The sequence below is a fragment of the Babylonia areolata genome, chromosome 26 (genome assembly GCF_041734735.1).
Source record: "Babylonia areolata isolate BAREFJ2019XMU chromosome 26, ASM4173473v1, whole genome shotgun sequence".
Lineage (NCBI taxonomy): Eukaryota > Metazoa > Mollusca > Gastropoda > Neogastropoda > Buccinidae > Babylonia > Babylonia areolata.
Genome location: NC_134901.1, coordinates 42,657,853 through 42,671,076, shown reverse-complemented (window position 1 = coordinate 42,671,076; position 13,224 = coordinate 42,657,853). Strand labels below are relative to the sequence as shown.

The window sequence follows — 13,224 nt, the reverse complement described above, 5'->3', positions numbered from 1 at the left end:
TCAAAATCAGAATCTGATTGTTAGCAAATTGTTTCTGGATCGCAGCTGATAAAACAAATATATGGTCAACAGTAGAAAAGTCTTTCTTGAGTACAGCTTGGTATTCCCCAGTTATATTATTCACAGTAATCCATTCTTGCATTCTATTGTTAATAACAGAACCATATAACTTGCTATACATATATAAGAAAATACCTCTGTAGTTATTCATGTCATTTACATCTCCCTCTTTAAATAAAGGCAAGATGATAGATTCTTTCCAATTTTCCGGATAACAACTAGTATCAAACAAATAATCAAATAGGTTAACTATAAAATTAACAATGCTCGCTCCAGAATTCTTTTAGAAATTCGCCGATGAGACCATCTGGACCTATTGATATGCCATTTTTCATTCTTCTTATTGCAAGTAACACTTCATCTCTAGATATTACTCTATCATACACACACTGTTCATCAACATCCACAACTTCTTCCACATTAATTTCTTCATCATTATTTTCTAATACATTTTTGAAGTGTTGAAACCAATCATCAACAGTAATATCATTCAAAGATTGTGATTTTTTTTTTTTTTCATTATCTTGTGAATTTTCACTCAAAACATCTGTTGGTCATTAACAGAGTTTAAAAGATCACTAAATAATGTCGTATCATATTCCTTCTTTTTCCTTTTAATTACGTTTTTATACTCACGTCTTGCAATACACAGCACGGCTCTGTCATTCGATCCAGTGTTTTTCTATGTGTTCTTAATAGTTTGCGTACATTACATCTTGCTTGTCTACATTCATGATCAAACCAATCCTTTTGTTCAAGTTTTATATTTACGGGTATTCTTTTCAACATATAGTATGCTTGTTCTTTAATAATGGCATTAAATCTATTCAAAGCTTCATTTGCATTTAAGCTGATAAGATATTCAGCGGCAGAAAGCATTCATAGAACTGAAAAAGTGCTGACAAAATTATCCTTTCCAACAATATTTAACAATGCATTGTCTTTTTTTTTTAATCAGCGTGTAAATTTCTGTCGCATTTCAAATCATTTTGCTTATCAAAACATAATACAAGACAGACAGACAGACAGACAGACAGACAGACAGACAGACAGACAGAGAGACACTTCAGATATTATTTATTTACATTGGCCTATCTACAGCCCTTATGTCAAGGGGACATAATTCTCAATTGCAGCGTCGTGTATTGAACGAAAAAACAAAAACAAAACAAAAACAAACTATGAACAGTAAATAAAACAATTCTTGTCAATAAGCTTTTCTAGAACAAGGTGAATTAATTGTTTATAGATGCATGTGCCCAATACAAGCACACATACATCATTTTCAACCACACTCTATCATCTCTATCATCAACCTCTACTATTTAGCCTAACTGACAACCACAACAACAAATATTATAAACTGTTCATATTCAACTTGACCATCAAGTGCATACAAATGCAATATATTATTCATAGATATGACTACTACATATTCTAACTAACCAATTTTCTTTTTCCGGATGTTAATAGCCTCTGCAACATACCTGGCGAGCGACATTATAACTTCATCATTATCAGAGGATAACAAGCTCTGCACGGTTTGCCTTCTCTCAGCGGCCACATGTAAAAGTTGATTCTTAGCCCTGATATCTTGATAAGCTTTGCAATGAAACAGGAAATGGTCTTCATCTTCTCTCACACCATCCATACACACCATGCACAAATTACCCCCACCACCTTCCGAATCAAACCATCTTCTATTTGCTTTTAAGCCTATGTTCTGTTTCTAAATCTTGCTAACATATCCCTGTGCCATTTATTAGTAACTATTATCAAAAATTTCTCTGGTTGTAATACACTTTTGAAGGAACGGAACCAAGAATACTGTATACTATCTTCCATCTTGGAGTGCCAGTTTTGTCTATAACAAGATACTAAACGATCTTTAAATTCCGAAATAAATCCTCTTTCATTCCCAACTCCCTGACTAAGCCATACAATACCAAACCCATTTACTGTAAGATCTTGCTTCACATTGCCCACCCAGTTATGGTTACCTAACTCAACTTGCTGGAGTAACATGTCATATGCCTGTCTACATAGTCTGTTCATAGGGAGCTGAGTTAGCTTTAACCAGTATTTTGATGCATTTCACAAAGGCTCGAATATATAAAGGATACCTTCCAGAATCACCGCATGCCATCGTGTTAGAAGAGTGCAATGGAACATTCATAAATCTCTTTATGGCTAATGTATGTACCTTTTCCATTTCAGCATTTTCTTCAAGACCCCATACTTCTGCTGCATAAGTCAACATTGGCTCTATTTGTGTATCGAACAGCTTCCAAAATAAAGAGGAATCAACTGTTTTCAGTTTCTTCATAGATTTTAAAATTTCTGTTACTCCCTTCTTCCCTTTCCTACACATTTCTGACCATCCCGCTTTTAAACTCAATCTTGTCGTAAATACCATTCCGAGAGAGAGAGAGAGAAAGTTAAGCTGTTTGCATCACACGCATGTTAATTTTACAGCAAAATTGGTGGTTTTTATATGCTGATTTTGCATTTTAGTTGAGATGTTTTATTTCACTATAAGGATGATTGTTTTACTTATGTAATTGATGTTTCTATGACTTTAATTGATTGTTTCTATGCGACCTGTGATCGAAGATCTTTCGCCTTATTTGCGTAAAATTTGGTTGTGTGTATTTTACAGCTTGGTATTGTTTTACAATGACTTCATCACCACATAAATTTGTTAAATACGTTGTAATTTCTCTTGAACGTTCTGTACTCCAAAAAAATTGTGGCTGATATTATTGTCGCTGCACCAGTTTTGCCAACCCCATTCTCGACAAGTCTTTACTTCAATATCCTTGTTTGACAGTTTATATATAACCTCCACCCCTTCATTTTCCAATACCACACGCTACCGCTGACGTATCTAAAAACCTTTTAGCTGAACCTGACGACATGGTTTGAATGATATCAGTTTTCAGGCATGAAAGGTGTTTAACCCCCACCCCACCCCACCCCACAAACAGTGATTTACCATGACAAACTACATGATTGGAGTGAAGACACACACAGCGGCAGCACTACACGCACTACCCCATGGGCAAAAAGCCAGGCGCGCGTGCCAGGAAGTGAAGTGAAGCGAACACCAATCAGAGCCATGCTGACTGCCCGCCCCGCCCACCTCCCGCCGCTGTCCCCCACCCCCACCCCCCATTCCCCCCGACCCCCGTTTCCCCTTCCCCCCCCCCACACACACACGCGCGCGCGCACGCTTTCACGTGTACGTGCACACACACTCGTACGCGCGCGCACGCGCACACACACACACACACACACACATACAGTCACCGCCTATCACACGCACTCTCTCTCTCTCTCTCTCTCTCTCTCTCTCCCTCTCTCTCTTTTCATCATCACTATCATCATCAACTGTAGTTTTCCTATATTAGTCCTCCTCCACCCGGTCAACAGTTTATAACCCGTCATCATCACCATCACCATCATCATCACCACCACCATCATCATCATCATCACCACCATCACCATCACCACCATCATCATCATCATCACCACCATCATCATCATCATCTTCATCATCATCACCATCATCACCACCACCATCATCATCATCATCACCATCACCATCATAATCACCACCACCATCACCACCACCATCATCATCACCACCACCATCATCATCATCACCATCACCACCACCATCACCACTATCATCACCACCACTATCATCATCATCATCATCACCACCACCATCATCATCACCACCACGATTACCATCACCATCATCATCACCATCATCATCACCATCATCATCACCACCATCATCACCACCATCATCATCACCATCACCATCACCACCACTATCACCACCATCATCATCACCACCACCATCATCATCATCACCACCATTATCATCACCATTATCATCACCATCATCATCACCATCATCACCATCACCACCCGCATCACCACCATTATCATCACCATCATCATCACCATCGCCATCATCACCACTATCATCACCATCACAACCACCATCATCATCATCACCACCATCATCATCACCATCATCACCACCACCACCATCACCACCACCATCATCATCACCATCACCATCATCATCACCATCATCGTCATCATCATCACCCATCACACCTTATCACATAACCGATAGTGGCTTGCGCGCGCGCGCGCGTGTGTGTGTGTGTGTGTGTCGGGGGGGTGGGGGGGGGTTCATAACTCCCACCCACAGTTTCACGGTGGTTCTTTCTGTTCCAACGCTTCAGCTTTCCTTCTGCCCACGAGCGGTGTGTGTATGTATGTGTATGTGTGCGTGTGGTGTGTGTGTGTGTGTGTGTGTGTGTGTGTGTGTTCTGAATTTTTTTTTTGGGGGGGGTGTTTTTTCTTTGTTGTTTTTGAAGGGAGATGTGGGTTGAGGTTTTTTTTTCTGGGTTTTAGCCTCATGCTTGGTGACGCAGGTATAATATGTGAGTGGGGGCAGAGACACAGAGAGAGAGAGAGAGACAAACACACACACAGAGACACACACAGACAGAGAGACATACACAGACAGAGAGAGATAGAGACAGACACAGAGAGAGAGACACACACACAGACAGAGATTGAGACAGACAGACAGACAGAGAGAGACACAGATAGATATATATATACAGACAGAGAGATGGGGAAGGGCTAGAGGCCATGTTGGACCAGGCTGTGGTGACAGAGCGGAAGGGGGGGGTGAGGGGGGCGGTGGTGTGTGTGTGTGTGGGGGGGGGAGTATAAAAGGAAGGTGGTCGTTGTGCACATTATCAGTAGGTGGGTAGGTGGGTAATCAGGTGGGGCGGATCACGTCACAACGCTAAGCTTCAGCACCTGCTAACAACGGGGATCGCGGCAGGGAACGGTAGAGAGGCGTGGTGGTGGTGATGGTGGTGATACTGACTACTAACCCTCACCAGCAAAGGTGTTTAACGGGTGCGGTGGTCAAATGGATAGGATTCTGGCCCGAGTTTTCAAGTTCGATCCCTGTTGGACCTATGGGGTTAAGGGCGGAGAATTTTCCCATCTCCCAGGTCAACATAATTATGTACCAGACCTGCCAGTGCCTGAACCCCATACGCACGCAGTGGATCAAATATGTACGTTGAAGATCCTGAAATCCATGTCAGCGTTCGGTGGGTTATGGAAATAAGAACATAGCCAGTATGCACATCCTCGAAAACGGAGTATGGCTCCATGCATGGCAAGATAAGTTAACAAAACGGTCAAACAAGTAACATATTACATATGTGTGTGTGTGTGTGTGTGTGTGTGTGTGTGTGTGTGTGTGTGTGTGTGTGTGTGTGTTCGCGTGACTGAAACCTGACTGAATGACACAGGAAACGAATGATGAGCGCCACTGGCAGCTGGCCTCGGCTGTGCCTAGCGAGGCAGCCAGCCTGTCATGCAAATGACTCTGTAAAGCGCTGAAATCTGTGTTTGTGAAGCACTTACAGTGTGGTCTGTAATCTGTATCTGTCTGTTTGTAAAGCGCTTAGAGCTTGGTCGGTGACCCTAGGATATGTCCAGAAAAGTATCCATGTGTGTGTGTGTGTGTGTGTGTGTGTGTGTGTGTGTGTGAGAAAATACAAAGGGGAAGAAAAAAAAAGGAAGGGACGGTGAGGTGTGGTTAAGTGTGGAGGTGGAGGAGGCGGCGTGAGCGCATCAGCAAGGCACGAGGGCGTAAAAAGTGAAGGAAGGGAGGGAGAGGCAGGAGGTGAGGCTGACGATGGAAGCCGAGAACCCCAAACCCTGGCGGCACGAGTGAAGAAAGGACACGGAGGCAGGGAGCGGCGGCGGCGGCCCGGCGGGGTATAAAGCCCGTTCCGCGCGGCCAGCACCCCCGAGATCTGCCTCTGACCCTCGCGCGGCACCACTGACCTGCCGCCTGTCTCCTGTCGCTCACCCTGTGTCGCCATGGATTGTGTCAGCCGGTGACCGACCACCTGTCTGTCTGCTTCTCTCGCGTGCCGCTGCCGCTTTCTGTTTCTCTGCTCACTGCTTGAGAAACAAGCTGGAGCGGCGCCTCATTGTCGCCCCACGTCACTTGCACTGGTTCTGACTTTGAAAACAAAAACCTGAACTAACCCCGTTTCTGTCTCAACGAGTTCAATCACCACAACGATGGAAACCGAAGCTTCCGTTTACCACTCAAAGTCAGCAACAGCTTCTGCTTAAACGATTTCTTTGGAAGCCAGTTATCTGGGCAAGGATTTTCAAGGGAACAACAAATTGTAGACAAAGCTTCCCTGACTGTGAAGTGATCGTGGAGTCGTCAGAGTTCTGTCAGAAACACTGCCCTGAGTCACGCTGAAAACAGGCAGACCGGAAAAAAAACGAAAAAACGAAACAAGTTCCTCAACTGACTTTTGATTTGTCTCATCAAGCATTAATTTTGTTGGCTTTCGAAAGAAACTAGAGAGAAGAAAGAAAGAAAGAAAGAAACACAAACGACAGAAAGAAACAAGGCAGTCAACTGACATCATTTTTTATCGGAATTAGCTACAACGAGCTGAGGAAGAAGAAAAAAGTGAAGAAAAAAGACACAACAACAAAAGAAAGGAACGAAAAAAAAAGAAAGAAAAAGAATACAAGAAGAAACAAACCAACGGAGAAAAACAAACAAGAGACGAAATACAAGCCTACTAATTTCCCTCCCGTAAAAACATTTTTTTTTTTTTTTAATCTGAATCTTTTTTGGTGTCTTGGTGCGGGCTTACGAGTTTGTGAGGTGGGTTGTGATTGGTGAAGGAACAGGAACACGTGCCACACAACGCCCTCCCTCCCTCCCTCCCTCCCTCCCTCCTTGCCGCACGTGTACCCAGGCTACCGTCCTCCTCCCAATCCTCCACCTCCTCCACCACCTCCGCCATGACAGTGCTGGGTGCGCTGCACAGCACGTGGCGCCAGCTGCTGCCCATGCCTCAGTCCAACACAATGCCGGCCACCTGGCTCCCGCACAAACTGTGGGTGCTGCTCCTGGCCTGGGTGCTGCTGTGCCCCCCGCCCCGGGCCCAGGCCTTCGGGGTGTGCCGCAGCTCCTTCCGCTGTTTCAACGGCGGGGTGGAGCGGTACGGCACCAGCATCTTCAGCCCCTGCCGCTGCCAGTGCCAGGCCGGATACACCGGGCCCCGCTGCCAGTACCAGGAGGCCCTAGGCAAACGCTCGGCCTCCCTCAACTCCATCACGAGCCTGCTGCAGGACAGACTGCGCCAACAGCGACGGCAGCAAGAGGAACAGCGACAAAGACAACAGCTGCTACTGCTACAACAACTACAACTACAGGAGAGTTTCCGTGACGGTGTTGACGACAGGGAGGAGGAGGATGATGATGATGATGATGTTGACGACGAGTATTACGACGAGGAGGACTATGGGAGTTATCTGACCGTGCCCAGCCTGTTGGCCTCACGGAGACGACGACTGCATCCTAGCTTCTTTCGCAGATAGTTACCTGCAGGTAAGTTTTCTTCTTCTTTTTTTTTATCTTTCTTTTTTTATCTTTTTTGGAGGGGGGGGGGGTGCGTGTGAGGGGGGGGGGGGGTTACTTCTTTTTCTTTTATTAATGCCTTTTTTTTTTTATCTCTTTTTTTATTATTGCCTTTTTTCTTTTTTTTATTATTGCCTTTTTCCTTTTTATCTCTCTCTTGTACACTTCATTTCGCGTCTTGGTCAGTTTTCCCACATCCAGTAACATCGGAAAAATAATCATAATTATCACTCGCGAAATCTCTCTTTCTCTCGGTCTCTCTCTCCGTCTATGTCCGTCTGATTTTCCACTGTGTGTGTGTGTGTGTGTGTGTGTGTGTGTGTGTGTGTGTGTGTGTGTGTGTGTGTGTGTGTGTATCTCCATGTATATTTTGTATGTATTATGTATGTATATGTATATATATATATATATATATATATATATGTGTGTGTGTGTGTGTGTGTGTGTGTGTGTGTGTGTGTGTGTGTGTGTGTGTGACGCAGCACGCGAAAACCCGGCTAAAGTCGCAATTTATTATGTTTAAAATTTGTATACCATCTGTAAGTTTTAAAATCACAGACTAAAATAATAATAACAGAATGGATCTATCTGTCATAGTTTTTTTTTTTCCAATGATTTTTTTTTCTAAGTTTGTGTGCCCGAGGAGTAGAAATGGAGAAATTGGCTCATGAAAAAACCCACATAATATTTGTGTGCCTGTGACTTTAAAAAAAAAAAACAACCAGAATTATCCTGAATATCAGTATCTATGTGGTGTCAAAAGATTCAGAACTGAATAATCTTTTAAATTTCCATATAACAGAGGCACAGGAAAATTCGTATTTTCTCTCTGCACTACTCAAACGAAGACAAGTATGGCAAGTGAAGAAGTGACGTCATGCAATACAGATTATTCAACCACATGAAAAAAAAAACCCACATATTTGTCTGCCTGAAACACAAGAATGTTCCTGAATATGTATTGGTGTCAGACGATTTAGAATTAAGTAAATTTTTTATTTCGATATGACAAAAGACACAGGAAAAAAAACAACCGTATTTTCTCTCTGTACTCTCTGTACAAAGATAAGAATGGCAAGCGGAGGAGTGACAGATTATACAGCCGTAAGAGAACTTAACTCTACCACCCCCCCACCCCCTTTTGTTATGAGATTGTGCCAGCCAGTCATATATCTGATCATGTAAGTGTGTTATTGGATCTGTCGCTCAATGCCCGTTTACTGCTGATTTCCAAATATCACTTCGCAGATCGAAATTTCCCCCGTCTTCGTTGCTTTGGAGCATGCAACTGAAATAGGGCAAAATAGTGCAGTATTTTTCTTACATGGTTTTGGCAGGCATGCACCTCTAAACATTCAAAATACTAGTTTCAGGGTGTTTTTGTGCAAAGATACTTACCGACAGCAAAGATGAGACTTCGAAGATGCGATATATATATATATATATATATATATATATATATATATATATATATATATATATATATATATATATAAATCCCGATCTGCATTATTTTGACCCTAACCACTTGTTTTTGTGTACAGCTAAGAATCGCTGGATGCGACTTCAGCCGGGTTTTCGCGTGCTGCGTCACATATAATTATGTATACAGATAGATAGATGGATGGATAGTTGCATTTTATATATTCGTATGCAGGGTGCCTTTTTAGTAAATATGCTATAGACGAGAAAAGGAAACAATTGGAGGAAAGACAGGGACAGCCATCCATCCAGGCAGACGACGCAAAAGCGAATCATTTATTGGTTGATGCCCTTGTCCCCATGAAGGGGGGTGCACGGACATAGATGGCAAAATGGTTTACGTAGGTGTCACCAGCCACGTCAAACTAACTAATGGAACTGTTAAGACATGACATTCATCTCTAAACTTAGATCCATTATAATATATTCCAAAACTGACCGATTACGGCATCACGATCTCTAGCAGCTGACGTTACCAAACTTAAATCAATTTGAAGGGACACGGTAATATTTTTTTGCGAAAATCTTTTCTGCCCGATATCGCTAAGAGCTGAAAACACAAAACAATGCAATTAATCTTCCTTGAATTCTGCAAATTATGGATAAACTGAATTTCTGTCATCAGATGCAATGTATCTGTTATGCACAGTTAGTTCTGACAAACCAAATCGAAATTTAATCGTTAAATATTCCATGTGTTTATCTGTAGTAGATAAAAGATACGGTTTTACTTCATCGGTAATACGGAAATTTATGTTAAATCTATTACTAATCTGAATTATGTTAGTGCCGTTTTTTACTATTTGCAACCAATTAATTTAAATTTGACGAAAAACAGAAATAAATGCATCGACACAACTAACGCATCCCCCAACAAAATCCCACACAAATACCTTCATCCCATTTTTCTTTTTCTTAACAGCTGTTTCTTGAAGCATTCCATCGGCTTTTTGAGGAAAAAGAATGTCTGCCACCAGTATTAACTCACTCAGTACGGCCAGTCCTCTCTTCTCCTCTACACAGACCCCTCGGATGTCCAGTGGGTGTCTGAATGACCCAATCTTTAGCTTCCCTCGTCAGAATTGTGGTATTCTTTGTCAACATTCACGTCTTTAGTATAAGAGCCTTCCGCTTGCAATATTTTGATGATGGTAATTGGAGTGAAACGCTGTTAACGTCGTCTCTTTCGCTGTTCGTATGGAAAGAGTTAACCAACACCATCTCAGACACACACAGAGGGAGAGACAGAGACGAACGGACAGAGGCAGAGATGGACAGACTATAAAAGACAGAATGGCAAACTGAGTGTGTGTAACCGTGCGTAGTCGTGCTTGTGTCTGTGTGCGCGCGCGCTCACGAGCGTACGTTCGCACGTTTTGCGAAATTTCATCTTTCAATCAAAACAGAGACAGACAAACTGTGCGATGCAGAGACAGACAAGCGAATTGAGAGTGTATATCCGTGTGCGGTTCTGCTTGCGCGCATGTGTGTGTGTGTGCATTTCTCTCTCTCTCTCTCTCTCTCTGTGTGTGTGTGTGTGTGTGTGTGTGTGTGTGTGTGTGTGTGTGTGTGTGTGTGTGTGTGTGTGTGTGTGTGTGTGTGTGTGTGTGTGTGTGTGTGTGTGTGTGTATCGGCGCGCGCGCTCCGTACCATGAGCGCACGTTCGCATTTTTGGTGAAAGCTCATCTTCCAATCATCTTAGATACTGACATGTTTCTGGCTCCATTTAATCGAACAAAGTGTGGCAGTCACTTAATCTAACAAAGTGTTGAGCACATGGTCCGTTTTAACGGAAAAGCCATCATCAGTCCTGATTGAAATATTGTCGTCCCCGTTATGTTGTTTTATTTCCGAGTTTCATCGGCAATACGAAACTGATCCTTTCCGCCATTTGATCTCATTAAATTGATGCTGTTAGAAATTGCCGCGCTGCCCCAAAGCCTTCTGCGTTGACAAGAACTGTCTGGAGCCACAGAGAATCCTTTCACAGACTTCGCCTGAGCTGGGGTAAAAACCACGTGTGCTTTTACATTACATTTCATTGAGAGAAAAAAACAGCAACAGACCGGTATGACTAGCATCGTTTGGGGCGTATTGGATGTGACATTTGAGTGACAAATCGACGGGCGCAATAGCCGAGTGGTTAAAGCCTTGGACTTTCAATCTGAGGGTCCCGGGTTCAAATCACGGTGACGGCGCCTGGTGGGTAAAGGGTGGAGATTTTTACGATCTCCCAGGTCAACATATGTGCAGACCTGCTAGTGCCTGAACCCCCTTCGTGTGTATATGCAAGCAGAAGATCAAATACGCACGTTAAAGATCCTGTAACCCATGTCAGCGTTCGGTGGGTTGTGGAAACAAGAACATACCCAGCATGCACACCCCCGAAAACGGAGTATGGCTGCCTACATGGCGGGGTAAAAACGGTCATACACGTAAAAGCCCACTCGTGTGCATACGAGTGAACGCAGAAAAAGAAGAAGAAGAAGAGTGACAAATCTGTCACGTCCATCGCGTCAGTCGGGCATGGGGACATGAAACTACAATAGTTAAGCAAACAAAACAAACAATATCCTGACCATGCCATCGCCTGAAATAGGTTTCAGGAAATCTCCAAACCATCGGGACGTCTGTTCTCAAACACAGGGTCAGTACGTTATTTATCCTGATTAAATCAATGGTATAATTCAGTACCGTTATCTGAACGTACTGACGATGTCATCTTGTTCTTCACGCTGGTTGGTGTCACAGTTTATTTTACTTTCCACATGCCCTCTGATTTTATCAGTGAAATTGAAATAGTATACATCAAATTTTGATCATTTGATTTGACGGTCATTTCCAGGAAGATGCAATGGAATATTACCGTGTCAGTTTCTCACCGAGATACCACCTCTCGTGAAAGTTGATGTTCGGTGAATTACAGTATACAGTTTGTCGCTAAAGATATCTTTAAAATCCTGCCACGAAGCTACGTCATCTTAATTTAACTCTCTCCATACGAACGGCGAAAGAGACGACGTTAACAGTGTTTGCCATCATCAAAATATTGCAAGCGAAGACTCTTATACTGAAGACGTGAATGTTGACAAAGAATACCACAATTCTGACGACGGAAGCTAAATGTTGGGTCATTGAGACACCCACTGGACATCCGAGGGGTCTGTGTAGAGGAGAAGAGAGGACTGGCCGTACTGAGTGAGTTAACTGGATATAACTGACAGCTATCGTGTTATGTGATAGAAATCAACAGTACTTCTCGCAAGGTTTACACTTCTTCAGCTGTCGTCGTATTGGATCTGTTTAATGGCCATTCTCATGACGGCTTTTAGAAAGAGAAATCACCTGTTCTGGAACTGGGCCGCAGCACCATTGCAAAACGCCCATTCGTAGAAAGGAGAGAACATGTGAGCTGCGTGGCCCAATAGCGCCGCAGAAGAAGACGAAGATATCGGCCATGATCTTGTGTTATCGAACGAAGAAAAATGGTCTGTGCGACGATGTTTGATCTTATTCATTCTACATGAAACCCGGACGCTATAAACAAGACATAGATAGATAGATAGATAGATAGATAGATAGATAGATAGATAGATAGATAGATAGATAGATAAACAAATAAAGAAGAACAACAACTACTACTCGCTAAGAAAACGACGTTGAATTAAGCGGCAAGTAAATAATGATGCAGGCCAACTACATGTGGAGTGATGGCCTAGAGGTAACGCGTCCGCCTAGGAAGCGAGAGACTCTGAGCGCGCTGGTTCCAAATCACGGCTCAGCCGCCGATATTTTCTCCCCCTCCACTAGACCTTGAGTGGTGGTCTGGACGCTAGTCATTCGGATGAGACGATAAACCGAGGTCCCGCCTGCAGCATGCACCTAGCGCACGTAAAAGAACCCACGGCAACAAAAGGGTTGTTCCTGGCAAAATTCTGTTGAAAAGTCCACTTCGATGGGAAAAACAAATCAAACTGCACGCAGGAAAAAAAAAAAAAAAAATGGGTGGCGCTGTAGTGTAGCGACGCTGCTCTCCCTGAGGAGAACAGCCCGAATTTCACTCAGAGAAATCTGTTGTGATAAAAAGAAATACAAAATACAAATACATCTGCGGAGGCGTGTTTTTGTTGTTGTTTTATTTCCCTCAGGCGATGGTGCGAGTTAAAACACAG

At 43.2% G+C, this 13,224-nt stretch overlaps 1 protein-coding gene across 1 annotated transcript in view; it reads left to right on the top strand.

Moving 5' to 3' along the window:
- The first annotated feature begins 6,951 nt into the window (after window positions 1–6,951).
- LOC143300321 (uncharacterized) overlaps window positions 6,952–13,224 on the top strand; it is a 28,051-nt gene continuing 21,778 nt past the window's right edge. Inside the window, exon 1 of the mRNA XM_076613921.1 lies at window positions 6,952–7,540. Coding sequence (XP_076470036.1) covers window positions 6,952–7,530 — 579 coding nt within the window. The 3' untranslated portion in view covers window positions 7,531–7,540. The remainder of the gene's footprint in view (window positions 7,541–13,224) is intronic.